This window comes from Schistosoma mansoni, chromosome 3, assembly GCF_000237925.1.
Source record: "Schistosoma mansoni strain Puerto Rico chromosome 3, complete genome".
NCBI lineage: Eukaryota > Metazoa > Platyhelminthes > Trematoda > Strigeidida > Schistosomatidae > Schistosoma > Schistosoma mansoni.
The window spans coordinates 10282237-10308817 of NC_031497.1; the positions used below are offsets into that span (position 1 = coordinate 10282237).

At 35.7% G+C, this 26581-nt stretch overlaps 1 protein-coding gene across 1 annotated transcript; it reads left to right on the top strand.

Moving 5' to 3' along the window:
* Nucleotides 1–10999: 10999 nt before the first annotated feature.
* Nucleotides 11000–26373, top strand: Smp_160580 (putative twinfilin; the record flags this gene model as incomplete). The annotated part of the gene is made up of 5 exons (XM_018799172.1): nt 11000–11041; nt 11103–11222; nt 13083–13236; nt 16341–16462; nt 26236–26373. 5 exons carry the CDS (start codon nt 11000–11002, stop codon nt 26371–26373), a joined length of 576 nt encoding a protein of 191 aa, XP_018650987.1.
* Nucleotides 26374–26581: the final 208 nt, after the last annotated feature.

Sequence of the window (26581 nt, forward strand, 5' to 3'; positions counted from 1 at the left end):
AAAACTTGTTGAAATAACTCGTGCTGAGAATTCTGTATTGTACCAGATTATAATATTGAATAAAGCCATTATTAATAATAATAAAATGTTTTAAATATTAAATCTGCAAGATGCAACTCTTATCATTACTCTCGCAATGGGGAAGATGGAATACTAGGTTACGCTCCATCAACACAACCCCGACATGCAGGCACCTGTCTTAACTGTCCACCAAGACAATTTCAACAAATTATTCCACCCTATCAAAATAATGATTTTTTCGGCCTCCACAAATCCCTTGTTCCACTAGCACTACAATTCGCTCAAGCTATAGCCCATACCATCAGGCAAACACATTGAACCATTGTCCAGGCATATCTAGAACTCATAGCATAGATAAGGATGCTCTCGGTTTTTTTACACTTCATGCTCCCTTTTTAAACTTATTACTTATTAACACACGTTCACTTCTGAACAAAATATCAGCCTTGAGAACCTTAGCCTTTCTAGCCAAGCCTTCTTTCATACTTATCACTGAAACATGGTGCTATCCAGCAGTATCCGATTCCGAATTAAATATCAAGAACTATCGACTCTATCACTGTGACAGAGAAATTAAGCTAGAAGGCGGTTGTCTTATGTTTGCCTTGAATACCTTAACAACCAACAAGGTTGAAGATAGTGTCTTGAATAGTTTACCAGAATCGGTCTGGATGTCAATCAACACCCTGAATCATAGCCTACTCCCAGATTGTATATACAGAGCTCCCGATAGTTCGGATAATTTGAATGATCTTATTATCAATGCATTTATACATGGATCTACTCTAAACTTCAGCGCTAAGATTATCACTGGCGATTTCAATTATCCTGGGGTTAACTGGAGTACCGGTAGTTATCGGTCAAGTAATGATGACGTTTCTGCAATCCTTAACCTGTACTGCTGGTCACAGTGGGTTCGTACCCCAACAAGGGGTGATAATATACTTGGTCTAATATTTAGTGGAGATGTCATCCCCCTATCTGTACAACTATGCAACGAATTTGAAAGCAGTGATCATAAGACAGTAGCTTGTGCCCTCCCCATCTATCCCTCTTATAACCGACCAATTCAAAAAACCTGCAAATATATAGACTATAAGCATGCAGACTGGGACCTCTTGCGCTTACTGATCAAACTCTCAGACTAGGATGAATTCTTCTCATGTAATAGTCTCACAGATGCCATCAACGTATTCTATTTGATGGTTAACTCTTGTCTAGATTCCTGTGTACCAATTAAAACGTACAGGATTAGTAAACCTTACGAATTATATATACCAGCTAAATATCGTAATAAACTAAGACGCCTACAGAAAAGCTATTTTAAATCTAACGACTTCACGGCAGTTACACAAATAACAATAATTTTTAACCAAATTAAAGAGAAACGTATGTTAAAAGCCATTAATGAAGAGCTATAAGCACTAGGTACTAGCTCAAAAGTGCAAAACCTAATTCTCCATTTCAATAAACGCGCTAAATCAACTCAAAATGTTGATATACCATGCATCCTGCATAATAACAGTTTATATATGACCCTAAAACTATAGCAAACCTTTTCAGTGGTAATTTTGCAAATGGCAAAGAATCCATAAATGGCTCTGTTTTTAGAGTTATATGCATGAATAGTAACTCAATAAAATCTATCTCCTTCACATGCTTTAAAATTAGTAAGACTTTAAATAACCTCACGTTTTCGAGAGGTTACGGAGCAGACGGGATTTCATCATTTCTCTACAGATATGGTGGTCCAAATATTCCACTTCTTCTCCTAAAGCTGTTTACTCTCTCTATGGAATCAGGCTATTATCCTGACCGTTGGAAAACCGCGTACATCATACCACGTTACAAATCTGGTGATAAGACTGAAATGAACAACTATTGGCGGATAAATATTACTCCAGTTATCTCTAGGATTATGGAAAAAATTATAAGGGACGAACTATCCACCTATTTATTGACTGAGAAAGTTATCAATGACACGCAACATGGATTTCTTAAAAATCGATCTTGTATGACATGTCACTTTGACCTCTTTAATTTAGTCTATTCTCTTTGCAGCCAAGGATATCTAGTATTGGTGCTATGCCTGGACATTTCTAAGGCCTTTGACATGGTCAACCACCAACTTCTCATAGGTAAACTCGCATCTTATGGGGTTCAAAACCCGTTGCTTGGTTGGTTTGATTCCATCCTCAGCAATCGACATCGAATAGTTAAAATCAACTCGTCATTGTCGAACGGCGTGCCTGTTAGAAGCGGGGTTATACAGGGTAGTGTCTTAAGCCCTTTGCTCTTTTTAGTTTTTATTAATGATATTTGTGAGTGTTTTAGTGTGGGTAAGTCCCTTTTGCATGCAGACGATCTTAAGGTGGTGTATTCATTTTCTCCACATGAGCTGGGCAATATTCGAAATTGCATCAGCACGGAGCTTAACAAGGTAGGACAGTGGTGCTCGAAATGGAAACTGGAGCTTAATACAGCTAAATGTGGATGGTTATGCTTCGGTGATACATCACTCAACCTCGATCTCACCATAAATGGTGAAGTGTTATCTAGGTTACACACAGTAGTAGACCTAGGACTTAGGTACTCCAACGACTTGTCGTTTACCGAACAGATAATGAAACAAACTTCCAAGTCTCAACGCCTTATAGGTTACATAATTCGGAACCTTCATAACAACGAATCACGTATTTTAATGTACAAAGTCTGTGTTCGACCACTCCCTGAATACTGAGCGTTTATTCTTAGTAGTTTGTGCATAAAGGATAAATTAAGACTGTAATCAGTACAGAGACGATTTACACTTCGTACTCTTGGAATTGATTGTGCCTTGACATATGATTTTAAGTGTAATAAACTTGGGCTCGACCCTTTATGGAAGAGGAGACTCAAACTAAATCTTATCTTTTTCTTCAAAATACTCAACAAACTATCTTTCACATCCCATCAGGCAATTCAATATGCTGAAGCTTCACATTACGACATTCGTAACTGCTTGTCTTTGGTGAAACAAACATATTCCAGATCTTCTCTCTATATGAATTACTTTACCTGTAAATTTTCTAGACTCTGGAATAATCTACCACAAACTAACCGTACGCTAAACTCTCTCCCATTATTTGTTCGCTCCATTAATGCCTATTGTTCCTCTGAAAGTGCATTAAATGCTCTAGCGCCTGTAAGTGTATCTTACTCCACAAGTGAGATAATAGGAACTTTAAATGTTTAACCACCTACTTGCTGTTACTTTACATTAACACTGTCACTAGCAACTCTAACTCGTTTGAATAATATCCAACATGAACAGTGGTAAACCTGACCGGCACATTTCGGCAATCATTGCCTTGTTGTTCCGTGCTCTCTGTTTCAATTTTACTTTTTCTAGTTGTAGATATTTATCAATAACTCGTTCTCGCACTGGAAATAACCTCAAAGAACAACGTTCATAAATCATCAGGCTATCCACTTAAGAAAAAATTAAAACTTCCCTGGTGATGCATTGGCTTGTCGTGATACATGTCATAAATAAACTACTCAACGATTACTGAACCAGCTAACATAAAAGAATCTTATATCTCATGTCTGTTCTCTACATTAAATGTTGCTATTTATATCAAATTGATCATGCCTGTAAACTGGTGTGAATTCTGTAATTATTATTTTCAGAATATATTATTATTATTAAATAATTATTTTGAATCGGAATCGTGTCTAATAGAAATAGGTCACGTAAAAGTCTGTCTATAAAGGAAAATGGGCGACACATCTAGTGTCCTGTAGCAAACGGAGCCATCGTCACCGAGCAGTCAAGTTTCCGCAGATGTCTACTTTGTTATGGGAAAGACGGTTTGATTCAGTACATTTTACAAGAATACGAAACTTTTGTTACTTTCAGACTATTGTTTGGATTCTGTATGGTCTCCATCGAAAGGCTAGATACTCTTTCCACAGACCACTTCAACACGCATTGGTTGGGTTGAGTGTGATTCTAACCAAAAAAACTATGCATATTGATTGAACAGTATTAGCCAAAATATAGTTCTTCTAAACCACACAGCAGTTGGAGTTGTTTACCTAAATTTAACAGTTCTATCTACAAAAAATTGGTGAAGAATATTGATTCGTTTCCAGTCAAGGAAAATGAGGGCAGTACCTTTCGATCAACGAAAATCACTCTACCCGTTTTGGTAGGGCTTCAAAACAATCGGTTCAAACAGCAGTCATCAAGATAGGGAAAACGAAAATGATAACCTCCAAAATGAGAGGTCTGTGGAGATAGGCCCAATAAACCTATTTACAAAATTGGTTTGCATACAAGATTTTCGCAAACAAGCGCACAATACGAACCAAAAACAAGAGGACCACATATATCTTATATGATCAGGTTTCTGTGGTATTCGTAGTAACAAGTTAATTCTTGGTACTTGGTCGCGGGCTTATTATGAAGTCCAAATATCATACTCCCAGTCGTGCTTGTCTGTTCTATCTACCTTAATTTGTGGTAGTTCAGGAGTTCTTAGACAGCAAGTCAACTTGAATGCTTCTATTTGTCATAATTTCCTAGCGAGAAATGTAGCTTAATTAATAAAAGAATAAAAACACTGAATCATGTTGATAGGATTGATCATAGTTAAAATACTCAGCTAGAAATCTAACATTTTTATGAACGCAGATGTAGAAGACCCTGTAACAACTTGGGTTGGTTGGTTACGAGTCAGCCGAAAACATATTTGTCATGTCACAACATTGTGTCTCAAGTGTTTATTAACTTCCTTGTTGTATTTTCTATCATTGATATTTTATCAACAAATTCGTTTTATACTACATGTCGGGGTCAATATTTAGTCAAAACCTGGAATATAATTGTAATGTCACCGATAGAGATAAACACTATTGTGATTGCGAGGGCTCGACACCTGGAGTTTGATTGTAAAGATCCTGAGTTGTGGTTTTCCAAAAAGGAGCACTATAACACGCGGCATTATTTTAAAACTAAGAGTCTCTACAGAGACTTGAAAGCTGCCCTCCATCAGTCACCAAAGACGTCCGTGACTAATTTTTGAGTCCCTTGATGTCACAACTACACACCAATTTAAAACGTGAGATAATAAACGGTCTATCTTTGTTGGTTGGTCAAAGAATCCGAATACTTATCCAGCGAGAAAAATCAGGTGGTACGTCACCATCACAGTTCTTACGTCCCCTCCAAGTCCTAATGAGCGACATCACCGTGGTGAAGTAGTCCTGAAACAAGAATGGGTGCCAGTTCTGATATGCTACGTCCTATATCGTTCGGATGCTCAACACCTGGATACCTCTTTATCTCACTTAGGGCTTATCGCAGACAGAATAATGGAAAGACGTTCCCTAACTGGATCACGTACAATACATCATACACAAAAAGAAGAATCATCAAAAGACCCAGTCATAGCATAAATCATTGCGAGTGGTAAGCCTTATAAATACTGTCACCAAAGTGAAAATGGGTCATAGATCCAAGTCACAGAAAAAGCCGCACACATCCAGATAATCTGGGCAGTTCTGTTAGCATCACTGGAAATTCGGTGTCAAGTCAACCAAGTGCATTCAACCATGTGCCTGACTCAAACAGACTCCCGAGAAATTAGGAAATGAATAACTCTTCCACAGGTCGCGACGACTGAGGAGGTATCTGAACAGTCTCTTGTTTTATACTACAGACAGAAATTAGAGCTTGAGCTTTTTGGTGGATACTGATGCTGCAATTAGTAACGTTCTCAGGACGAAACTGAGCTGGATTGAAAAACTCTCCCAGTTACACTACAAACTGCAAACGTAATCGAAATTACGACGTTTCACTAGGAGACATTTACGTCAGTCTTAAGGTTAAGGAAGCAGTTTTCCTAGTCATGCACCATAGCCTGTTTGGATCTGGCAATCCTGAGAATGGATTTTTTATAGAGGTGTTAATATCTAGTCGGAACTGTAAAACGACATTTGGCACTGAAAGAGAATCCGAGTTATACAAAAGGCAGGCAGGGACACATCGCTCCTCTAAATTTGATACAAACTCCTCCAGTAACAACTGCAAAATTCCAAGACACGCTCGTGGAATTTCTAGTCCCAGCCAAACCGGACCTTCAAAAACAGACTAAAGGTGAACCATACGATCAAAACCGGAGGCGCAACTGTGTTTGCTAGACCCAGGATACCAGCACCGGATGAGTTTAAAATCGACTATATGTTACAGCTAAGCATAATCCGTCAGTCCTATAGTCGATGGACATTCCCTTCGCATATTGTCTAAAAGGAAAATTAAGGTGATTGGCGGCTATGCAAGGATTAAAGATCCCACAAAGGTCAAACAATATCGGGTCGGTACCCAATAACTCAAATCCATAGTTTCACAAACGGCTTGCAGGTTATGAACATATTTATTAAAACCGACTTGAGCAGGGCCCATAACAATATCCCAGTAACTGAGGAAGATATCTCTAAGACATCCATTACTACATATTTTGGACTCTTCTAATTTAAACACATGCCACTCGGCCTGGTGAATGCGGCCCGAACATTTTAAAGCTTTGTGAACAACTTACTCTGTGATATACCTTTTGCACAAGGGTATATGAAAAATTTTTTAACTGCTTCTTTGGATCGAAACCCAAGTGAACAACACGTAAGATCAGCGTTAAAACGGCCAGGAGAAATCGGAACGACCACAAATCGAAGTAAGTGTGTTATCTGTGTTTGAACTTTAAATTTCCTTGAACACAATAGCCCATAGAGAGATGACACTAATCAACGAAGAGGTTAACACCATTAAATAATACCCCACTCAAAGTACTCCACCACAACTTAGTAGTTCTGGAGGTTTAGTTAACTTCCATCGTAGATTCATACCTGGCTGTGCACAAATAATGCAGCCTTTGTCAGACTTCCTTAGGAGAAAACCGAAACAGTCCAAACTAACTTCTGAGGCTATTTAGGCTATCAAACAGTTGAGTGACAAACTGGCTTAAGCGTCTACATCGGCGCATCCCAAGTTCCATTCTCTACTTGCTTTGATTTTGGCAGCTTCAGGAAAAGCAGTAAGGAGTATCATCAACGAAATCGTTGAAAACTCGTGGTGACCGATTAGTTTCTTCTCTAAACAACTCGCCCCAGCAGAGACCATATGTTTTACCTTAGAATGGGAACTCCTCGCAAGCTACCCAACCATTATGCATTTCCGACACTTGCTGGAAGGCAGGGAATTTGGTTAAAACGGACCCTTAACTGCATAGCATAGGCTGTACCATTCGAGGTATTTTGTATCTTTGATAGAATTTGTCCTCGTTCCTAAATTATAATCGTCTAAATTGGGCACAGAGTTTGTGTTTTGGTATAATTTCATTCGAGTATATCAAAAACGTTTCCTAAGCTATACAAAAGAACGTAATCTGGCTTAATGGAATAAACTTTGGTTTCTTAATTTATTTATTCAAACCACTCACTTCGCTTGCAAACATTTTTGAATCAATAAACACAAACTTATTATGAACCGTCAAAAGCATTTTACATCTAAAGCAACACTACTGTGGTGAATAACCAATACATTTGCTGTACAGTTAAATATTTCATGTCATGTTAAAACCTGTCATAATAATACGATACAATTTCATACACTGTGTTTCGAATTTAAGTACTTGATTATCTGCTGTGAAAATTCTAGACTTATTCGGAATAGTCCCATTTTGTTAAACTATTTCAAATCAACGACTGGGTAGTTATTTATAATGGTTTCTCAACATCTCCTTAAAATATTGTTACGATTTGACAATCAGGTAATATGGTTGACATATGAGATGAGGCCGAAAAATCACTGGATACACTGACTGATAATTACTTCCATAAATAAGGTGCTGTTTTTCGGCAGTTATGTTTATCTGTTACTGATAGTTTAGATAACTTTTCCTGCCAGTTGGTACTTAGTAATTATTAGAGAAACCAACTTTTACAGGTCACACAATTTAAAAACTATCTTGTTTACCTAGCTAGACTTTTTTATTATTATTGTCTCTATTAATATTGGTGCTCATTGTTGTTATGATTTATACCCACGATATTTCCACCATAAATGAAAAAATTTAAAGACAGTTATTTCGATCATACTAACTCATATTTTGTTAAACAGAAGAATGATTAATAGTGTATACAAACTACTGAAGCCACCTAAGTTTGGGAATCCATCACTCATTCTGACTGAACTTATTTTTGTGCCTTCTCATATATGAGTAACTTGGAATCAAAGAACATAGCATAGGAGTGTGGGTTTCGTGAACCATAGCACTGAACACGCACTCATTCGGATCACTGTCATCCTGAGCGCTAGGCTATGTATTTAACCGGTAAACCACGTCCACCATGTAGTAGGCCTACTTGTAATATTTTCATACACCGGTCGATTATTAGCAATACTCGTTACTAATAGAACATACACACCTGTAAGGTACAAGACGATCCGGCTCCTAAGTGACTAAGAAATATAGTCTCACTATTGATAAACATGTCAACATCATACCAACCAGTCTATAAACGTCCTACTATGTCACCGATCTTAAAAAGTATATTCGACTCTAGAACTCAGCTTTCAGTATTTTCGTTTATTTACATCTTATGTCTTATCATTCCTGACCAACGGTTAGGTCATAAAAGGAGATCATCACAGACTCCAGGTCATGTGTTTATTGGAGTTAATAGATGAGTGCAACTTCTGACAGGTCGAGGTTGATATTCTCTGCAAAAGTTCCATTTTAATGTGCATCCATTCCCAAGATATCTACAAAATGTCCATTTCCTTCCAGATCACCATCACGTACTGCAAGATTAAACATTTATGTGGAACCGAACATTTATTTTTTGTATCTCATTGTTTTATACGAGCAGTAGAACTTTCTTCAGGTTCGACTGAATTTATTTGTTTTTCTCGTGAAATAGGTTCTTCGTTTTTGACTGTAGGATGACTCAACAGACGGCTGGGTAAACGCCTGATAGCCGGACAAAGCATAGGAAAGTAGTACCTTACAGAATGATGTTGAGTGGTCCGCCCGTGGCACTTTCCGAGATATCCACGTCTCAATGTTTTACCGTCCATTCTCTTACTAGCTCTGATTCCATGCAGAGAGCCTCGAAAACAAATCGTGTGCAACAATTTGTGGAAAAAAGTTAAATGATGATGAGATATGAGAACAAGCTAACAAAGTATGTGACATCTATAAACTATGTTTGGGTCATCATTACTTATACAAGAAAAAGGTCAAACACTGAAGGAGTTAGTAATTCTCCATCAAGCAGTGGGACACGAAAAGATATGTTTTTTGAACCCACATTTCTCTCTCCTTTAGCTGATAAGGCAGTCGATGACTAAATTTTGAGTCCCTCGATGTCACAACTATACACCAATTTAGGACGTGAGATAATAAATGGTCTATCTCTGTCGGTCAGTCAAAGAATCCAAATACTTTCCCAAGGAGGGACATTAGGTGATATGTCGCCGTCACAACCCGTAACCAGTGGCATCAACAGTCCTCATCCATCTGGTTGCATTATTCAGACTCGTTTTGTAATGAGGGATCTTTAAAGCTTTGTTGAAGGCCAACATTTAGCAGTTTTACCCTGCCCTAAAAACGTAAAAACTCATCCGGCGAATGTCATACTGTGGAGCTCTACTAACTGGACTCCAGTTTTCAGTCCAAACGTATACTACTCGAGTTTCACATGAATTTTCAAGCCGCCTAATAACAGCTAAAGACAACAAGTCTAACTGCAAATTTGCTTTCATGCATTAAAAGAGGAATCAAACCATGTGTTAGAATGATTTGGCACTGGGTGAATCATCGGATTTTTACTATGTAAAATAAAAGATCGAGTGGTGGTCGTGATGTATATAGTTCTGTACATGAGCCTCAACACATCATGTCTAGTTTTTGAGAATATTTTCCAAAGATGACTCCTGCTCTTCAGGAATTGTATAACTTTTTCACAGGTTCAGGTAGGCTAGTCTGACAGTTTAGAATGATTTTATTGTGGTATGGAGGGATTTGTTACTTTCTCAAATATAACCGAAGGCATATATTATAGAGATTAAGTGAGGTGTGACCACTTCTTGTTAGATAGGTAGAAGAGTGATGCCAAGACACTTCTTGAAGGTCGATAGTCGAACATTGTTGGAACGAAATCCACACTTTCCATTTGCATGCTTTTGAGATAGTCACAATATAGTGTACCAAATCTTCCACTGAGATTAAGCTTATTCTTTCAGATTCCTCAAACACGGTGGCAAGGTTCATGCCTTAATATGACTAAAAACTTTTTACGAAAAACTAACTACAGTACCGACAGAACGAATAGTTCACTGTTTCTCCCACAAAGCTTGAAGTTTGAATTTTATTCAACTGTTTATTTCGAAGGCGGCAGTACAAATGACTCTCCAAAGCGGAATACACGGTAATTATATTTTGTTAATTATTTTATTTATTTTTAGCTGACCCATATGAAGCATCTAAATTAGCAGACTGTAAAAGCCTGTCGTATAGAGCTTTGAAGCTCATTATAGATAAGGAAAAAATAGTTTTACTTATGAAAATACCGTCTAAAGGCTCTTGGGAAGATGATTTTGATGTTGTGATGGGGAAGCTTTTAGATGCCAGCTCTCCGTGCTATGTGTTTTATCGTCTGGATTCTGTCAACTCCTTCGGAAACGACTGGATTTTTATATGTTATGTTCCTGAAAGTTCTGACGTAGGTCTTGGTTTGAATAATGTATTAATATCACTGCAACAATTCTTTAGGTGCGTCTAAAAACGATATATGCAGCCACCAAGGCAACGGTTCTTAAGCAGTTTGGAGATAACCTGATCAAGGATGATATAACAATAAACTGTGTAGTAAGTTCTGTAATTCTTGCTTATATTTTAAGGGTGAAATGAATTTAAGGGCGTATAAAAGAATTATGGAAAGTAAAACTGCCCCTGGACCTTATACTGCAGCTGAAGTTGAGGTGGCTGGCATCCACGCAGGAGAAGTATGTCGAAATATTACTCATTTACCTAAAGGTGACAACTGGGCTGCATTCCAACTATCAAACAATCGGTGGTGTTTCATTCGCGCTTAGTCCTGATTCTCGCTCCGAGTTGAAGAATTTTAGTTCGGGAAAGTGTGATTACGTCCAATTAGTAAGTTTGGTCAATGCATAAAATGTGTTAAGATAGTTAAGATTGATCTACATTTTAGTTGGGATTTTAAACATTGAAACGAAATTATGACATACTTAACCTATGGTATGCATTACGTAATTTGTACTTTGTGGTGAAAAACGTTAGTTTAGGAGTGATACTTGGGAAAACAGGAACAATTAAAGTTACATGAACCGTTCCGTGTATGCACATGTTATCTACTTGGCATGTAATCAGTCATAATATATCACATGACCATCTCTATTTCAACTGAGGTATTGCGTACTAGGATTTGCATTAAGAACCCATTCGTTGGTTCTCAACAAATAGAATGGATTCGGTATGTAACCTTTTTATCAATTAGTGTATGCCATAAGTAAGACTTTAAAACCCTCTATTTTGTATGTTAAATTGCTTATTGAAGTCATTTTGTCTAGTTGCTGGTTTTAAGCTATGCTAATAAATATGATCTGTTATTTTAAGAGAAGTGTACTCTAGTATAATTGATGATGTGGCGTTTTCGTTGTATCATCTCTCAATTCACGACATGTAGGTAGTACATTCTGATGACTTCTATTGTAATTAGCGGATTAGAAATGCTTCGGACGAATATTCAGGCAATTACACTTCCGTAAAAAGTAAAATAGTTTGTGTTTGGCTAGTCACTGAGTTGACAGAGGTTTCATTTTGACTATTGGAATCATTGTAAAGTTCCGTTCTGTATGTTTGATGATATTTAGTTTTATAATTTCTCATGCATTTAAGAAGCAGAAACGAGATGATCTCTCCCGGCTAATAGAAATATATGGCCAAAAATTTGAGGAGTAAGATAAAGTCCTAATAACATAAGTTCCTACGCGTATAAAAGACCAACAACGGTTTGTCTATACTGTATTGCATTTTAGTAAAAATTCATACCATTCTACTTGTAATTTGAAGCAACAGTGATGCGTTTTGAAGAGCTCATTTACCAGCCACATCAGTTAGGTCACTAACCCTCTAAATTATCAGTTATAATCAACATAGGGTGTGGAACAGGTAAGTATCGATCTAAATTAACTAGTTAAGTTGGGATATGAGTAGTATCAATGACGTTTAAAAAAGGCTAAACAAACAATCTAGTTTGGCAAGAAGAGATAAAATTCATTTTGGTTGTTCACAGTACCTATACCTTTAGGTCTGCTTCTAAATTCAAATGTAATCTTCATGGGTAAAATGAAATGTTGATACGTAATACATAAGCCTTAACCTATTATGGTTTAGTGGATTATCTCCGAGATAATTCCCAACGTTCCGTACACTAAACGTCCTGATAACCATTAATAAATAAATCTCAACGGTTAGTATATTTCAGAAGGCAACACGAAGTACCGACCACAGTTTGTTGTTGAGTAGCACAGATCAATAAACCACAAGTATGCCAAACGAAATCGAGCGAAAACGCTAATAACAGCGAGCAAATACAGGGGCGGATTAAGTGTCGAATAAGGAATCGTATAAAAAGCCGAATAAGTTAATAAGATCCAAGTATATATATATATATATATAATATGCGAAAGTGAATAATTTATCCAGCGATTTAAGAAACTAATACTTGGGCTAGGGATAAGGATGTGTATAGGCTGTCACATGTGATTAAGCATACATGTTCATGGAGACATAATAATAATAAAATCAAGACACGAATTGTTGCTATTCGAATAACATTATTCAGTTAGTCAAAGGGCTTGATAAAATTAAACGTAAAGGAACTTAAGTGTTTTAGAGGTGTTATAATAGTAGTAGCTTTGAAGTTCTGTAAAAAGTAGTCTGACGACTTGTCATTTTGTTGCGTAACCTATCGTTTGTAATTTTTGCCAGAAGTGTGATATTCTTAGTGAAACTATCAAAGTTTGTGGGACTCGTGAACATATTACGCCAAAACAAATAGCAGAAATTTGTCCAGAAAAAGAAGGTCGTTATCATCTTTTTCGTTTCCGTCATATGTTTAAAGGTGAAGAACATTCTGCTACGTGTAAGTTTATCATGAATTTCAGTAAGCACTTTTTCGGAACTCCTTTAGGAATTTTTCATTAACGTTGCTTTTGTCAAGGTATTCAAAAATACTGTATCCACTCTTATCTAATGAAGCATCTATGATACTGGTCTCCTGAATATCCATTACCGTTTCTCATTTTTTTAATTTTCTGTCAGTCACTCAGCTACAGCGTAGGACCAGGCACATATATGTATCGGTCCAAGTTGCCATACCTCATTAGCACAACAAGATAAATACCGAGTTCATAGAAGTAGTAAATTTAGTGGTGGTAATTTATAAAAAAGAGGTTGTTTATAAGGATATAGTACAGGAAGAAAGACAGGTATGAAGCGATTTTGATCTCAAGGTTTAAGGGAAGATAAAGAGTATATACACCTACACGATTGTGATCGGTTCTGAGCCATGTCACACAGAGTCTCCAACCATTGATTACAATAGTCACGCGAACCCCGACCAGGTAGTCTGCATCTACCAACATGGCACGGACTAGAAGTTAGTGACTTCAAGCACTGATGCCACGTTTTGATTTGTCCGCCCCTAACTCTCTTCCAACCATCCCCAATACTAGTCAGCATTGCACGCTGTGGTAATCGGTTTCAGGCATACGTAACACGTGGCCCAACCATTTCAGTCGATGAAGATTCATGACCTCCTCAACTGATTTACCATCATTCCCTAATACCCTGTGTCTAACTTCACTATTACTTACCCGGTGATCCCAGCAGATGCCGTCAATATTTCTGAGGCATCTGTGGTCAAATACTAGTAACTTATGAGTATCTTCTACTCTTAATGGCCACGTTTTGCAGCCGTCAAGTAGAACAGAACGAAATGTTGCACAGTATACTCGTCCCAAAATTGATAGACGGATATCTCGTCTTCGCAATAAGTGAAGTGAGTTGGCAAAAGCCAAACGAGCTTTTTGAATCTGTGCTGGGATTTCGTCAGACACTAACCCATTAGGGCTGATCAGACTCCCAAGATAAGTGAAGTTGTCGACGCGTTCGACTACTTCGTTCCCTATCCTTAGTTCAGGTGTTGATGCAGGCCAGTCGTGGAGTAACAATTTACATTTGGAAGAGGAGAAGCGCATTTTAAACATCCTTGCATTATTACTCAGTGCTTATAGAAGACTCTGCATTTTGTCAGCGTCTTCATCAAACAGGACTATGTCATCTGCGTATTGTAAGTCGATAAGTGGACTTCCTGGAAGGAGATCAATTCTTTAAAATTCAGTCGACGAGAGCGTTATTTCGAGTAGTAGGTCTATGATGAAGTTAAACAAAAATGAGGACAGTGGACAGCCTTGTCGGACACTACTTGAGGTTGTAAAATCAGATGACAGTTCTCCATAAGCTTTGACTCGACTGGTAGTGTTCGAGTGAAGAACCTTCACAAGGTTTATGTACTTCTGAGGTACACCTTTCGATGATAGACACTGCCACATAACCTCTCGGTCTACACAGTCAAATGCTGCTTTTAAGTCAAGAAAAACTATCATCGTCAGACGCCGATAAGCATGTCTGTGTTCTGAAACCTGACAAATAGTGAATATGTGGTCGATTCAGCCACGATCAGGTCTGGAGTTAGCTTGATTTTCTCTTGTTTGCAGTTCACGAGTTTCAGACGTCCGATAATTATTGAGGCTAGTATTTTAGATATTATATTAGTCAAACTAATCCCTCTATGGTTGTCACAGAATGTTTATGATCCTTTCTTATATATTAGGACAATCAGTGATTGAGACCAACTTCCAGGTTTTAGTCGATTTGATACAGGGTACGTTCGTTGAAGGCTCACACGTGTAGTTTGGAGCGAGGTTTCAGTAGATCTGGGACAGTGTTTTGCTAACTAGAATCATTGGCCATGGTGACACTTGAGGAAGCCGAAAGAGGAAGTTTAGTGTTGAAAGTCGAGTTGTGAGGAATAATAGGAACTGAAGAAGGAGATTGATTATGAATATAATGATCTTGAGTGCTGTTGTAGGTATGAGAGCAGTTATCACTTCCCTATTGCTCACACCGTGGAAGGGTTCTTCACGCGACCTTTTTGTGAATAATTTTCATGTTAGCTCCGTACTTGTTGGGACCTTACCGCCCGAGATGGATATCCGTGGGATAAGGTGAGGTGTGCATTTCTAGGGTCGACCTTTTCTAACCCCACCCTCCTTGTGGAAAGGCAGCATCGCTGTTATGCCGGTTGTTTGAGAGAAACACCTTACTGTCGTCACACCTCTGTACAGTCAGCAGTACGACCTTGCCTTCGGACCTTGGGTTTGTTGCTTTTAGTCTAACTGCTCTTCAACCAACCTGTCTGGCATGGTAGGACTTTGAGGAACGATTGTTCCAGCCAGTATAGACCGATTGGTTTGTCACAATAGGCACGCTTGATCACCACGTCAAGGTAGCAGCAACGGTCGGGTACATTTTCTGACTCACACCTGTTCTTTTTCTAAAAGTCGAAATGTCACAAAATAACACCATTGTACTATCGATCAAACGTACTTGTTTCAACCTTTTTTTAAGTTACGTGCTTGATAGGGCTGATAAGTGAATACCGAAAATAGTATTAGCTAAAGTATCTGGACTTTAAGATTTGGATATCCTGTCTGAAATACAGTCAGACATTAATGTACAGATCTAAATGATGTCATATTACTATTTCTATCAGTATATAATGCAAGTAAGCACAACTGGACAAAATATCATAATGAACAGTCATTTCAGTCGGTTTGAGTGAATCGAAAAATTCTACTTTGAGTTTATCATACTCAAGTTTTCATTCGCCATTAACATAGATTTTAATTAGCAGTTGTAATTGGATAAGGATAACTTGAACTACGCTAACAAGAGGTCCGGCTGTGAATGTGATAGTCGACAACCTATTCTTAATCAATAAGTGGCAATAATTGCATCCTAAGCGGTTTCAGCCTGGTAATTCGGTCAATACCGTCGAGATCCAGGTAGAATTAGTTTAGGATGCTATTATTTGGATATATTGACCTATCTGCTGCAATTTTTCGCAGTTGTTGATAATGAATTTTCTTCCCAGAAAACTTTGTATTTTCTTTTCTGTTTCAGTTTTTATTCATACAATTTCTGGCAATCAAAGCCCAATAAAAAGTCGAATGTTGTATTCTAGTTGCAAGGCAGCTTTACTAACTCGGTTGGAACGTGAATTTGAAATAACCTTTGATCATAGAGTAAGGTATAATTTTAATTATTTACTACATATACTGTTTATTACATATTTTAAACCTTTATTTCTCCTTGAAATTTTGTAGTAACGTCTGTACACCTGAGCAAACCAAAAACTTTTTCTATTCGTTTATCAAAGAAGCATGTTATTCGAGCTATCCAGCAGCCTAATCGATTTTCTCACACATTGACTTCTTTAGATATAACACTAATCATACACAAGTTCTTTTATCTATCTACTGTAATCAGTATAATGTCACTGTCTGACTGGTAAAACTTATAAATTTACCCTATCACCACTGTTATGCTTGTGTCGCCTTCTTTGTGTCCGCGGTCCTACTACTTAAACATGATCGAGAACCACTGTGATTCTCACAATGCAGACTAAGAACACAAAAGACTGGTGAAAATAAAGATTTATTAATTCTCCAAAGCACTTCTTTTAGACAAATACGCTCATTTATAAACTGATTTTATACATTATTGATGATATTAGTAACCATATAAATAAAAAGAGACATAGGGTTACTGTAAAACAAATACAAAGTTCATACCGTATAATACAAGTACATTGTTGTCACACTAAACGAAAGTTCACAATTGTTATATTATATGGACTTTACACTGTATAATATAAGATTAACGTTACACTAACTAAAATGTCTCTTTGGGAATAAAGCTGATGTCGTAAAATATCACGCTTAGTTAAAGCGAATATGAACACGCCTTTCCTTGACTTATCAGAAAGCCAACTGCTACTAGGAAGGCTTTAAATTACCTGGATCTAATGAATTTTAGTTCTAACAAATATGGATGTTCTTTGTAAATTTTTAATTCATTCTACCTCACTGACCTCTATTATCTGGTCAATTACTTTCACTTTTCGTCTGACACAATTTTAACTTCTTGGATAGAATGTCAAGCTTTTTCTGAATTCCCATGTGTTCTCTCTTCAGTCTCGTTAGGGGTAGATTATCAATATAGGATTGTTTTGTGGGATAGTGGTCAAACTTTCTAGAACCCATAAATCTCGTTTTTTATTAAAAGAGATCTTTCAGCCATTTAATTTAGAGTAATTGTAAGCTATCCCAAAATATAAAATGACATAAACCAATAAACTATAGCTATACTTCAGACTATATACTATGTAATTTATAAGTCTGTTTATTTTAATTAACTGTCTATTTACCACATGACGACATCGCTAATCAGAATACTGACCTCTATGACTATCCCTATGCTAAAGCAGGGACACATCAACCAGCAGTCGAGGCCTTGAGTCGACTTTGAATCCTTTATTGATCCTCTGTATATTAGCTTCTCATCTAACTCATCCCGTTCAGTCCGTGTCACAAATACCAGCCTCCGCTATATGAATCGTATATTTCAGAAATATATGGTTTATATACAAGCAGACCAGAACGCACCACACCATAGAATAAAAGATAATTATTATACAAGATCAAGCCCAAAGTTTCTGTGAGTATAGGGAACTGTAACTAATAGATTGGGAATAAATTAAGAGCACTAAATCGTATAACAATAGAAATAGGTCAAATGAAAACGTATGATAAAAGAAATATAAATACATATGATCTAGTTACTTAATAATTATTATATATATATAATAGTTTTTAAATGATTCCTGTAAGTTATCACTCATTTATTCTTCATTTGGACGTAACAGTAAATAAATACACATTAGTACGGTTTATTTCTTAGAGTCCGACTTATTCGACACATGGTGGCCAGTTGAATTGCGTTTGAAAGTGGCTAGATAATTTTGAAACATATTGCCACTTTTTAGTTAACACTGCTGTGAAATGTGCCAACATCGAAATCCAAACATCCCTTTCTAAATAGTCAATAGGCAATTTCTCGTATTCCTACATTTTGTCAAAATGTCGCCTACCATCTCATTTTCAGTTCATTCAAATGATGCAGATTTCTCTGTTTATGATCAGTAACTAACCTCAACTAAATACTAAGTTCAGTTTATTTTATCTACCGTTATTGAATTTTACATTTTGGGTAAATGGAGTTTTTAACTTTTAACCTTCCACACGTGGTACGCGTATTAATTTCGTAAGTAAACCGTAACCTCAGATTACAAAAAAAATGTAGTGCTAGTTAGTTATCAGAAAGCTTGCTTTTTGTGTGGTTAGCAATGCTTATTTTAAGATTAGAAACTGAAACCATATTTTTCAATGTACTTTACACTTCATGCCATGTGAATTTACATACGTACTGAACAGCGCCCTAGTAATAACATAGTAGGCTAACAAATTTTGCATTTTGTGAAAGTTTTTTATTTTATTTATTTAAACACATAAATATTGGTACAAGGAAGCACCAGATACATATGCGCCATACAAATCTCATCCGATTTGCTTGAGGGCTGTGATACTGCCCAGGTGCCCGAACTGAAGCAGGTGGTTTTCTTAGGGGGCCACACCCCGAGCCTTTGAACGAAAGGTCTGATCCACAAGGCAGTGGAGCATCGTGAGGAGATGCAGTCCCATGGTAGCCGTTGACCAGCAGCAGGTTCATTCGCCATTCGTTCCATCAGGATACTGGAGCCCATGTGCACCATTGGTTTGGAATCAGGGTTTTCCAACTCCCCTAGGTGGACCCTCCGTGTCCACCAACCCGGTTAAAGCGCCGGACATTCGCTTTTCGTCCTCTCACTTTCGTAAACAACACCCCCGCCACGAGAAGGCAGTGAGTAGGACTTCCCTGGCAGAGGCTATATATTCGCTGGCCATGTGAGAGCATTTCGAGAGGGAGAGTGGGTTCTCCCCACTCTCGGCCATACCAGGGCATTTGGGGAAGTGTGTGTACATTATGTTTCAAATTTTTCGCTTCAAACAAATCCTGTCGCTCTATACACTCAATCTTTTAACATTATTTCTTAGATGCTGTGAAATGCTTCTTTAGTAAAATTTTAAAGTAAATTAGGGAGTTAAAAGTTTATTTGTTCATAGTTTATATCACAATGAATATTTATACGAATATTCCTCAATATTAGAACTGATAGTTTGACAAAAACTGGGCGCCAAGTATAGAGAAGTCATTATAGGTGAGAATTATATTTGAAATAATCTCAGCGATTGCAATTTAAATAATTCCAACGTTTCGTCCAGCAAACTTATAAGTTTATTGACAGTAATTTCTACATGACTTCTTAACATACCTCGCAAAACTAGGGTATAGTTGAGCTTAACTGTTTACTACATAAATGTCGTTCAACAACAGCAAAAACTATTTTATTTATGAGTTTCATTACTATGCTTTGACTTGATTATAGAGATTATATCATTGTAAAATTCCATTTAGTAGGAAATTAAGTATCTTACGTTCCGTGACTTAGTGTAAGGGAATTTTCAGCGAATGAAAATAAATAAAAAATTAACACAAGTTTAAGCTTGTTTGTATTATGCACAAATATATGTCTTAAAGGGGTAAGTGTCCTTCACTTCAGTTAGTTTGTGATCTACAGAAAGTTAGTTAAGCCAATCACATCGAGAAATATTCAACTTAGTGCTTTCTCAACAGTTTGCTAAATCAAATTTTAACCTTTTCATTTACATTGGTTAGATCTAGCATATTATTTTGCCATAAAAATTTAATTTAGGAATTCATAAAGCTTTAATTTTGACATTTATTTTGTTCGAAAAAGTTTCTATATAAAACTCCTAACGACTCTCCACCTAAGTACATAGGCTGTTTTACTTGTATATAATTGGTAGTCTAAACAATAATGTAGAGAGGTCTGTTGATTAGTTCATCTGTCTGCTACTAAGATGTTATAGTCAATTAGCTTGATGTCCCACTTATTTGGCCACATGCAGCGTTGAATCACATTGCGTAGCGATTATTAGACAAACAATATGCAGGTTAAAACAGAGAAAGGCGTGCAAATGGACAAGTTACTCGAGTTGGATGTATTAAAAAGGCTTTTATTTGTAACGTATGAATTGGTGCAGGAAAATACTGTCACCTATAACCATGTTGTTGAAAGCATTTAGATCTACCAATTTTTCGCCATTCTCGTCCATTTCTTGAATTTCATGTCGCCCGTGATTAGTTTATACTCGGCGTTGTCCATCTCGACCTTGGCGTTCAGGTCCACTATCGGGATGTTCAGGTTTCTTCCTTTGTATTTCTTTAGGACATTTTGCAACCCTTCACAAAACAGGTCTTTTCTACTTTCATTGACAAGTGCGTGACACTAGATAACATTCATCGTGATTCCTTCATTTTTTTTTGTTTTTAAGAATGTTTTGACCATCTTGAAGCCTTAGGTTTCCCATCCAATAAGCACTTTTTGTTCTTCTTTGGTCAGGATCTATACAACTCCTTATATGTATGGGCAAGGAGTATTCTGTTGTTCATTACCAAAGTACAACAACATATCTCTTAAATTTATTTTTTCCTGCCCAGTTTTTGTCCGATAAGCTTTGATTATTCTAAACATGGTCAAGTTCCATCTTCTAATTTACATCGCTATTTGAATGCCCCTTTCAATCTCCTTAATTTGTCAGACATTCTATGTAACTAATTCTTTTTATGTTCGTTAAAAGGAGCATGGGCTTCGTGGCGTACAGAAACTTCTGGCTCTCACCATTAGACGTCATAACTCTTCCATATTATGACTCTTCACTTTTTAGGGCAGAGTTAGATTGGGTTAAATGTTTTGCTCTGGTTAGCATTTTGTAGCAATGTTCTTTTTTCACATAATGAGGTTACAAACCCTATGCTCAAATCTCTTTTATCTGAACTTGGAATCATCAATAACCCTAGAGGGCTATAGACAGTGGCATCTGAGTTCATAGAACCCCCAAAACATATATAATAGTCGGAACACTCAATTTTTTCACTATCTATTGTTAAACTAGGTATTGTGATAGGCCAGTTAGTACTCACTACAAATTAATAGTCTTCAAAATGTAGTTTTAGCGAATAATTATCCTTACTTGTTTCCAGGAATAAAATGTTCAAAATCTTAATGTTGTGTTGGCTTATTCAGTCTGTCTGTTGCTTAAAATAGCTCCTTGCAGTCACATCTTAGTGTTCAATGACTTAAACAAGATTATTTAGCTTTTAGTAGGACTCATCGTGGTTGGAGTTAATGGAAGTTTGGTCATAGAATATAAGTAGACAACAGCGCATATCTCATAGTCCTGTATTTTCACAGAGTGATTCAATCGAAAGTGTTCTGGTCACTGTTAACTGAGACTTTTTGCTTTAAAACTCAATGCTCTACTTGAACCTGCAAGACCACGTAAAGTTACTGTCAATAATCCAGATACAAGTATACGTTTTTAAAGCAATGGTTGCATTTGATCTTAAAGTTATGAATAATGTGCTAGACAGTGTAAATAAGTCGATTAATTAGGGTACGGAACCATACAATTCAAGTTAGTTTGATCATTTGTTATACATGTCATATCAGCATCTACTTCATTTTATGATGCTAGTTGAAGTAAGATTAGGTCGAGCAAAATGAGATGTTCCATGGTTTGGTGACGTCAGTAGTTGTTAGTTCGAGAATTGTAAGAAGGTATAAACTTTCTGGATGTGATTATTAAAATTACAAAAATTATTTGTTAGAAACTGGTTGATGTCCTTCAATAGGCGCAAATGTATCTCATTTTTATCTTTTAAATTATGACTTTTCTTCCTTATTTATATACTTCATCATTATTTTAGCGTTTGCAGGTGTGTAAGTTTACTCGTTAAGAAATTGAGAATTCATATTTTACGTTTGCTTGTGATTATGTGAATATTTCACGTTTTTTTTTTATTTGAAGCATGCTTTTCTCGCATTAAATTTACCGATCGAACTTTCTTTAAACATTCTACTTCTAGTCATTGTATGGTTTCCCATTCAATAAGTTAATTAATTTTAATAAAGTTGGTTCATACTGTTTATTTCATTTTTTTTTGGAAATAGAAATCATATTCTGTCCAACCAACATTTATCGCTTCTTTCTAACATACAAATTCTAGTGGCTGAAACATTACATAAACCAATATTAATAAGATACATATGCCAAGCAATAAAATTATTTTGTTCAACACTTATAACGAAAAATTCTCTAGTTATTTGCATTAGTATTTTTTTAAATTGGAATCAGACTAATGATCATTAAAATTCACTGATGTATTATCTATTTCCAATCTGACTTCAACAAAGTCTTCTTTGATTTACCTTGTTTAATTTTTCTCATGTCAATGATTTCATCTGAATGAGATGACCGATTGTTTTGTTTTTTGAGCAAGACAAATCAGTATTCTGCCTAATAATTTGAGAGTTAATTTTTAAGGAATATCAGAATCAATTCTGAAGAGATATAGACCAACACACTTTACTTTCATATCAAACATACTGATAATATCTTGTCATTTCTTTCATCATCTTAAATACTTTTTTAAGCAAATCGTTAATTAGTTAAGTGCTTGTAATTTCCCATCGTTTGTTTATAGGACTGTGACTGACTTACCGTGTGGATCCTTATCAGATCCCATCAATATATTGCGTTGTGGATTCTATCACTAGAGATGGACCGAATATATTAAGAACATTAATTGGTTTTAAAAGTTTTAATCACTTAGCTTCAAAGTACTTACAAACTTTATTATTTGTACCTTGTCCATACACGGTTAGCTTTTTGTCGCTTGAATGTCGTATTGCTAATGGTTTCGATACAAACCAACTTGGTTATAAAAACAACTACTGAACGTTTATGTCCCATCAATCTGGTTGACAAAGTGTGTTAATATTAACATTTCTTACCTCCTAACCTTACTTTCTACTATGTACCAAATTTTCCACCGTTTTACGTCACAGACTCATCTTGATTAAACAGTTATTAAAAACCACGGAGCGCTAGTATGTTGTTTCGTCTTATCATGAGGCTTCTCACTAGTGTACATGCATGACCCCACCGAGAATCAAACTCAGCACCTTCAAAGCTTTTGGTGAGCACCTAATCTTTAGGCGACTGAGTCAGTATCCAGTGATTTACATCTCTCTCTCTCTCTCTCTCTCTCTATATATATATATATATATATATAATAGATTGGGTGTGGTTTATGAATAATATTTAACCTTTCTTTGCTCTAGAATTCTATATTTTTAATATATGAATTCATAATTAACAGTATCATTCGCTATTTAAAAAGTACTTATCCACCTTTTGCCTTAAGTAGAAACTAATACAGTTGAGATTAATTTCTTGTAAATGGAATGTCTGAGTCTTATCGTTTATTTTCTTTCGTATTACTCAACTTGGGCGTGTTACATATAACTTAAATTAATAAACCAAGATGTAATTTTTTAATACCGTATTTGTCTGTATGTTCCTCATTTTTCTACCTATATTTATTTATTGTCTGTTATTGAAGCTGTGGGAAATGTAGAAGTGTACTTTTAAAATTATATTGCAAATATGATTATTGAGTTGGATTCCATGGTAACTGAATACATTTCGCTCGTCTTCTTGTGTTTATTTGTACAGAGATATTAGTATTGTACTTATTTAAGCCTGAAATGATTACTTCCTAATTTTTCTGTTTTATTACCTAGCATTCCCATCTATAATTGATGTTTCAAATCAGCATATCTGCCCGATTTATCTCTTGTAAATATTCTCCTTTTTTAAAAAGAATTAAAAGAATCATTTACTGTAGAATGGTTTACTATGCATAGATGTCACATAACTTTAGCAGATGTTACTATAAGAACAATGGTAGAAAGGAAAAACGAAGAGAGTTGTAACGGACTGAAGAGTCAATTTTACTTTTAATGCAAAACAGACTTTCGGTTTTTACTCTACTAATTTTCCTAACTATTATTTTCTGAAGTCATTAGATAGAATGTTCGCATGCAATCATTATACACCAAAATAATTCTATAGGTGTTGTTATTTGTGAATAATATTTACATAGTTGAAAGCATGAGTCAATTAAAGCTAGACCGCCAAGGAAAACCTGGAAGCACTAAACGGCCGTTCCGTCCTATTGTGGGACTCCTCAGCAGTGCGCATCCACGACCTCGCCTCAATTGACTCATGCTTTCAACTATGCAAATACTAAATCTCCACAAAACCCCTTCTGAAAATAATATTTAATTTTATGTAACTGATCCAATTAAGTGTTGGTTTAATATATTGTTTCATAATTTGTTTAAACCTGGTTAACTGGACTACAAGAAAGTGATAAATTAACTCCACTTTATTCAAACCGTTTATTTTCTGTATGTTTTATAAAAATAAATTTGTAAATAAATATTAAGAAGTAAATCATTTTGGGTATCCTTTTATTTCTTCATTTTGCTTTACCACAATAATGATGACATTGTTCCCTTCTTGAAGGAATAAGAAATATAATCTTTATAGCTATCGTACAATTATCCTATTTAAATGTATCACTACTCAACCGCAGATGGATTTAAAGAAACAGTTTGGTATTGTATACCACATTCAATGGTTTTTTTTCAATAATGTTAAGATCTTGATGATTATTTACTGACTGATCTATGGTTTCTTTAATAACACAAATTACAGGATGTATAAAATATTGATTGTGTATCTGGTCGATGGTATTTATTACTATTTACTCCTCATAGATTCATTAACTGGTTAAATAGTTTATTAGTCTACTATCAGGGACACTTTGTTAAACATATTGTCAGATTTCTGGGGAAAAAAGAGTATATTCGTAATATCGCATCGATTTGTTCAGATTATATGGAAAGATAAAGAGTAAGGAAAAATACTCCATTTGATTGAAATTGAAAATATTGTTCGTTATTTCTCTGTGTAAATCCCTGTCTCTTTAGTAACTTCAATCAACCAAAATATACGAAGTAGACACTTGTTGTTGTTTATAGCGATGTTGAACGTTTTACTCAGAGATCATAACGCTAATATATTTTCAGTATAATTTACACTAATAGTTGGTTTGTCTTTAGTATCCCTCTAATTTATTGCATGCTTTTTTCAATCGCTTCACTTGATACAAATGATTGTTATAGACAAATCACTTTACAAGCATATTGGTTAATAGAGATTTATAGTTTTTGTCTTGTTAACTTATCATTATTTTTCCATAATATATTCCAAACTTTCATTTTATCGACTTGGTGATTCAACAACAGGGAGACAGTTAAGATGTTTTTGTTTACACCCCACTTGAAAGAAGTTCATTGCTATTATAAAACAAGACAGTAGGCAGGAGAAATGTGCGTTTATCGTGAGAAGTCACAAAGTATTTACACAACACATGTACATAGCCTTTTATCTTCCATTTGCATCTACCGGTGAGTTCTGCGATCTGAACCATCTTCTCTCGTCTGGCCCCTACGTGTTACGGCGATGTTGTGCTTTCGATGTACTGAAACTTTACACTCCGTCTGACAACTGTTGCAACTTCGACATCACGTTTCGCTATGCACTACTTACAAACATCCTTGTGAGTAGTGTCCATTACACTATAAGTACTCAAATGATATTTAATAGTTTACCTATTGGTATTAAATTATTGTTTCAAAAACTTTTCAATCAATATTCAACATGCACTATGGTGTTGTACCATTGCATTTTTAATATTTTTTTCGCATGGTTACCTTCAAATTGTAGATTGAAATGGGAAGCATCATGGCTGAATAATATTGAATTGAACAACTTTTTATATGTTTCTAATGTGCATTATTTTATACTATTTATGATTAATGCGTTTTTTTTATAAAAAAATTCATTTTCCTTCTATCTAGCTTGAAATTGATGAAATCGATGAACTAACTACACAATATTTAATGGATATTTTATATCCTAAACAAGAAGAAAAACAGTTTATATTCCAAAAACCCCAAGGTCCTATGGGACGTCGTCCTAGAACACATATACATTAATATTTATTTTTGGATTTTATCATTAATTATAACATATTCTTATAATTATTACTACTTCATTGCCTTCTATATCATGAATTTCATTGATTTATTCACTTCAGAATATATTGATATACTTACTTTTTCGATTTGATAATTATCCAGTTTTTCATTATTCTTTAATATTTCTGTTAAATTAAAAGAGTGTGAGAAGATTAACTTCACTGCT